Below are 6,552 nucleotides of genomic sequence, written 5' to 3' on the forward strand. Positions count from 1 at the left end.
TGAAGAGACAGGAGTTGTTTATGGCCTTTTAGCCCGGCAAGGGAGATGTCCTAATTTTGTGAAATTTAGCCCACTATTTGATTGGAAACGGTTCAAATTTAACACATGTTACAGCTCCATACCCAAATGGAGCTAGAACCCAACTAAATAGTTTTCAGCTCCATCTAGAGGTCCAACCAAACGGTTTCAGCTCCACCAAAAAAGACAGCTCCACAACTTCACTCTACACCCTATTTCTAAAGTTAAATTTAAAAGTTACCCTAATTGAGTAGAATCCTACGAAACAAACCCAACTCTAGATCCAAAGTTCTTCTTAAGATCAAGTTATTTCTGCCTTGAAATATTCCTGAAGACTATTAGGGTGATGCATTTTCTACATATTTTAGAATAAAATAAGAGGATCGGGCCACTTTAATATTTCAGTAATCTACAAAATCCATTGTGTACAAAAATCCAGTAAACGGAGCAAATATCAAATAGCCATTCCAAGCAAAAAGAACTGTTATAAAGTTTGGCCAAATTTAACTGGTCAAAAACCAATTGACATTTTTTATATATACTTCCAGCATGGCCCGGTTTCATAGCACAAAACAAACTTCACATTGCAAAATTTCCATTGGATAATTTTTCAGACAAGCACCAGTCAAAGCAACCACAGATTATACATCTCAGATCATGAGACCACGCAAACAGACGGCTGGACAATCAACAACCAACAAGCATCAAAGCATTTCGCAGAAGAACCGAAACAGCATCCAAAATGGGGTCTTGAATTCTACAGTTGTGCCGAAGAATCACTGATCTCAAGGGATGATTCTGGGGACTCTCATGCCAAATCCGCGCTTCATTTTCTCGACGCTGTTTACAGAGATCAGTTGTAAGTAGAACTTCGAAGTAAGAAACAGAGGGTGGTTCACTTCAAAGAAATAAATAACTTGAGGTAGCATTGCATATAAAATGCACAAGAAAGGCCCCAACGTCACGAAACATTTCCTGATAATATTAAGTTATATAACCATATAGATTTAGATTGCATCTTTCTCGATGTTCCCAGCTCAACGATCGATATTTGGCACATTTTGCATCTCTATGTTAACCCATGAAAGTAATCATCAGCAATAGGAGCTTTCTTAGAGGTGGCAATATTTCTCTATTAAAAATGATATGCCTGTTTGTCTTTATTCGATGACTTTAAGATCTTTCAATAGCAAGTACTAAAATGGGGAACGGCATGTTTCACTTTGTCCGCTACCACATTACAAAACTATACGAACATGACTTCTCTTTCCATGGTTTATAGGCCTTCTTGTTTCTAAGTTACACTATAGCAGATAAGCTAGTGACAAAAACCCAAAACATGCAATGGTATAATACATTCACCAGCCAAGCAAATACTCAGAAGAAATGAATTTTCTGACAGCAGCTCTACAATGATTGAAACAGTGATTACTAAATGCGCATTAGAATTTTGAAGTACAATGGCATTATTTGATGTTGTTAAGTTACTTACGTTGGTGCAAGTTTGCCGAGACAATACAGCTCCTCACCAGAGACTTCATCCGACACTTTACCGGACATCTCAACTCTGTATGATCTACCGGGAGAATCTGGGAGTCCTCGACCCACAAGTAAATCCAAATCCTTCTGGTGAAGTTCTCTCCCATTAACAAATACACCTGTATTTCCAGCAGCGCATTTCTTGGGCATAGGATAATTGAGTTCTGGAATATATGGCTGCAGCATAGACATTCAGCCAAAAACTTTGATCAAAACATATCAGGGTAAGACAAACATATCAGCTACACTGTAATTGCTCTTACCGGTATCATGCCGAGGCAAGACTGTCCCATTACACCCCAGAAACCAGCACGGTAATCATACCTAAACAATAGGACATAAGAACAAAATGTCATTGCCAATGGTGCTGACAGTATTTAGTAATATTTAAAACTAAAATATGTCTAAACTGATCGGAGGCAAACAGAAGTTGCAGGCTTACCAGTATTCACCAGGATAGATTGGTCCAGCTATCTTCTCAGCCTTCCTGACCGCCCGATCAGAGATGGGATAGCCATTAATGAAAACCTTTGCTCTGCCATTGCCCATTCCGTTGTTAATTTTGAAGCTCTTCTTTATGAGATTGGTGAAAAATGAATCACCCGTTTTCACGGCCCGAGGGTGATCTACAGGTTGTGCCACATCACCTCGATCTTGCATGTAGTCAGGATCATCATACTCATCATCCGACAAGTCCATTATGTTCACTACTGATACATCTTTTACAGTGTTCTGCTTGAAACTTTCTGTCAACACAGCCTTCTCATGTTCAGATCGAGTACTTCTGCTTCCTTTCCCTGATCCATCAACTACCTTCTCAGATGGCGAGTATCCAAAATGATCACGAAGATGTAAACTTGGAACACGGGTAGACACCTCAGCTTCAGGATGAAGATCCCTAGACCCAGGGGTGTCCCTCTGGGAATTAGATCTCGCAGGGCTGTTCTCATCTTCAGAAATGCTGCAAGAAGACGATATCCCTTGCATTTTTTCAGCTTCACTTGAGTTCGAGGGTAGGTCTTGAGAACCATGACTTGCTGCAGAAAAACTATAAAGTGGAAGCACCCTCTCATGTGGAGCAGAATTCGCATTGCTTCCTTGGCCATCATTGGAACTAATTTTGCTGCCGCCAGATATGTGTGAAATAGGTGAAGGTGCTGAAACATCAAGCCTGCTTCCATCAAGCTTGACCACAAGCGCATGTGAGCATGACCCGCAACGTAATTTGTACTCATCCTTCCCTGGCACGGGGGATTTCTTCGGAAGTTGCAGTACTTCATAGCAGTTGTAGCATATAGTGAATGGGGCACCACATGCAATCGGTTCACAAGTCTGTGCAGGTTTTTTACTCATAGCGGCCCTCATGTGATTGCGCTGCATTGAAGCGTTGACTCTTGAATTGTAATTCTGTGTGCCAAACATTGCAGGACCATCAACCGGGTAAACTCTAGGATTATTCATAACATACGGTGGTACCCTGCGATGGTTGAAACCCAGAGGAGGCCCCTGAACAGGTAAGAACTCACGGTGGTAGCAATGTAGACAAGAACAGGCAGGCTGATGGTAGAAGCCATCATGGTGGTAAGAGATCAGAGGGTCAGGATCATACTGTCCATAAAAATAATTATCAAAATTTCTCCATGGATATGTGCCAACAGGATAGCTTGGAGCCCCCATGTGTGCCATTGGCTCCCCGTATCCATGAAGATCTTGCTGAGCAGTTCCTGGAGCATAAGCTTGCGGAATGCAAGGAGCTTGCCCATTCAAGGATGGTGACTGCTGAGAACCACTCCGCTGCAACTGAGGTGAACCATGTCGTAACCGACTCAACCGCTCACGAGGATTATATAACCCTGAGGCATCCACCGCTTTATCTGTAGAAGTACTTCCACTTGGCTTGTTGGTGATCTCACAGGATCTCTGCACCTGATCCCTCAGCTCATCAAGCATCCGTAACAGATCAGCACGGTCTTTTTCAAGACCATTGACTCTGTTTAGGCCCTCCAAATTTCTCATATCAGCTTGCTCACCATTGGTATGTCTGAATCTTGACTTAATATGGTAGTCAGACGGGCCTTCTGCAGGATATGCATTCGGAGGGATGGCATCAACAACTGATCTTGGCGATCTGTCTCTGGCTCTCACTGTGTGTTTTGCTTCTCCTTTGTCCTCACTGCGGATGCGCCGGTACTTGGCCTCCCGAATTTCCCTGCTGTCATCTCTAAGTGAAGCCTCAAGCTTCAAGGCATTTGGTTCTCTTGGAATTCGGCTATCATCACAAGCTGCCATTCTGTCAAGAAGTACCTGTCTCTCTTCTGCTTTAGCTTCTCCATTTTTGGCTTCTCCTTCTTGGGCAGCCTCACAAGTGTCTTTAGATGCAGCTCCTTTGTTATCTGGTGAACTCTCCAGCACTTCAAGGTACTTCACATGTCCACCATCAGATTTCTCTGAGGAATTCTCAGATGCTGAGTTCTTCTTTGCTGCAAAATGGACCATAAATGCAGTAAAATATTACTTTCGGATATTGCAACTTTAATGTAAATTTTGACTAAATATGCAGATTGAAAAGATTTCAAAAAACCCTTGAAAGATAGAGAGAATTTAATGCAACTGATTCTGTAGACTATCTGTACAAAAAAAAAGTAGACTTTCAAGTACACACTTAATTCTTGCATGACATCAATCCTACGGATGAGCAGCTAATACGAAAATGCACTTGATAATATAACATGAGAACTGAATGAAAAATAGCACCAAGTGAATTGTTCAAAATAATTACTAGCTAAATTCCATTTCATATTTTAAAAGGGCTTACAACTTTAACTGAAAAAAAAACAAACATTAGGGCCGGGAAAATTCAACATGTTTCAGCGTTTAAAATTTGGGGACAACAAACCCCCCCCCAAAAAAAAAAAGGAGACAAATTCCCAGAATGATTAGTTAAATTTCACCACGAAGGATGTGTTATAATCTCATTGGCGTCAACCGACAGAAATGCATGATTCTCAAGTAACCAAACCAGCATGTTAATGCAGGGTAAAATAAAGCTTTCATGTAGAGTAAATAGAATTTTCGAAAAAAAATTGTTTTGTGAAGCTAGCCCGTTGCATAAACCCACTAATACTCCGTATCAAACATTATTAACCAGTTGGGAAGAGCTTACAAACACATGAACATTCTCGTCCGGACCGAAACACAAAAATAAATAAACAAATTCGCCCCACAAGATAACTGGGCTTTGAAGCCACGGCCTGAAAATAAATAAGTAAATTAAACGTAGGGATGCAAAGCTACTGCTACTACTACTACTAGTAGTACCAAACATGCTCTTGTACATGCATCGATTGCGTCAAACAATGCTAATCAAATCAAGCACACAACAAGGGAAGAAAACCCAATGCAAAGCCAATAGGAGAGCGAGCAGAACCGCCGAAATGGCTGAAGCCAAAGAGGCGCGCTAAAAAAAAAGAAATGGAACCTTTACCGTGTGGAAGCAAACAAAATTGAGTCTCAAACTCCGCGTGCATATATATATACCAAAACAAAGCAAGAAAATCGATGGCGAACAACCTGATTTCATCACGAACCTTCAGTGACAAAAAAAAATAATACAAACATTTCACCACATCAACAGTTAATTAATCAGGGCACCCACAATGGTTATGTATAGGCTCTCTATAAGAGATCCATGTCAGTATATTTTCCTACTTGGAAGAGATTAAATGGAGAGAGAGAGAGCAAAGCTATCTACTAACCTGGAGATAGTCTATAGAGAAAAACGAGACAATGTATTAGAGAGTTATAGATACCCATGTAGACATACTATTGAGATGGTTTACTATTAATCTAGTCTAGATAGCACCTTATTTTACCATTGCGGGTGCTCTCAAAGGAGAGAAACAAACCGAAAAGCGAGATCAATGGCGAATGAGAAGGGAACAGTTAGGTGCAACGCGAAGAACAGAGAGAGAGAGAGAGAGAGGGAGGGGAAAGAAGAGAAGGGAGGAGGACCTTGGAGAGTGGCGCCGCATCCGCCGCAGACGTAGACGGAGTAGTTGGGGAGCTCCGGCAAGAACTTCTCGCACTTGGGGCACCGCACCACCCGTATCTGCTGCTGCCGCCGCTGCCCCTCCTCCCCCTCCATATCTCCCAATGCCTCCATACCGCCGGTGCCGTTTGCCTGCCCCCAAGAACGGCGAGCAACGGTGGCCAGCCCAAACAACACGGAGACGCCGACGCCACAACCAAGAACCAAGAAGAGAGTCGGCCGGGCAAATGCAAAGCTTCCCCTCTTGCCTTGATTCTTGGGGGTTTCGCCCTCGCCGCCTTTTGTCTTTGCCGCTCTCACTCTCTCACCGATTCTCTTTGCTACAGTACTCTCTCTCTCTCTCTCCGTCACTGTCGCAACTCGCAAGCAAAGAAAAGAGCAAAGGAAGGAAAGGAAAAAGAAAGGGAAATTGCTGCTGGCGATGGTGGTGCAGAAGAAGAATAGAGATGGTTAGTTTATTATGGGGGGGAGAGGAGGAGGATCAACCACACGGTACTTGTTCAGGCAGCTCAACCACACTCTGCTTTTATGGTATCCGGGCTTGTTTTTCTTGGGTAGCTAGGTCGGCCGTACGAAGGCATCGTGTTGTTGTGCTCTCTCTTTGCTCCAAAGGTGGTCGTCCACCTTGGACCAAACTATGCACAGCATATGCATCTCATCAGGTCGAGTATTCCTCATTATATACTAACTAGGAGGGTAGCCCGCGCGAATGCGTGGGCATGTATTATACACAAGATTAAACTTTTGGTCTGAAATTTTAAACAAAATTTAGTTGAATTTAAACAAATATTACCAAAATTCATGAAAAAAATTCGGCTGAAATAATATCGTATCGGAGGGGTCCGAAATGACCAAAATTTCCAACCATGATTGTACATTGCATTTGAAATATATATATATATATATATATATATATATATATATATATATATATATATATATATATA

At 42.0% G+C, this 6,552-nt stretch overlaps 1 protein-coding gene across 1 annotated transcript; it reads right to left on the minus strand.

Annotated features, from left to right (window-relative positions):
• Positions 1–583: 583 nt before the first annotated feature.
• Positions 584–6,103, minus strand: LOC4328928 (protein ENHANCED DISEASE RESISTANCE 4). Its single transcript, XM_015768419.3, has 5 exons — positions 5,569–6,103; positions 2,000–4,037; positions 1,821–1,881; positions 1,511–1,734; positions 584–858 (listed from the first exon to the last, which is right to left on the minus strand). The coding sequence occupies exons 1-5, from the start codon at positions 5,717–5,719 to the stop codon at positions 804–806; spliced, it is 2,529 nt and encodes an 842-aa protein (XP_015623905.1). The 5' UTR covers positions 5,720–6,103; the 3' UTR covers positions 584–803.
• Between the last annotated feature and the right edge of the window lie 449 nt (positions 6,104–6,552).

Source organism: Oryza sativa, chromosome 2 (assembly GCF_034140825.1).
Source record: "Oryza sativa Japonica Group chromosome 2, ASM3414082v1".
Lineage (NCBI taxonomy): Eukaryota > Viridiplantae > Streptophyta > Magnoliopsida > Poales > Poaceae > Oryza > Oryza sativa.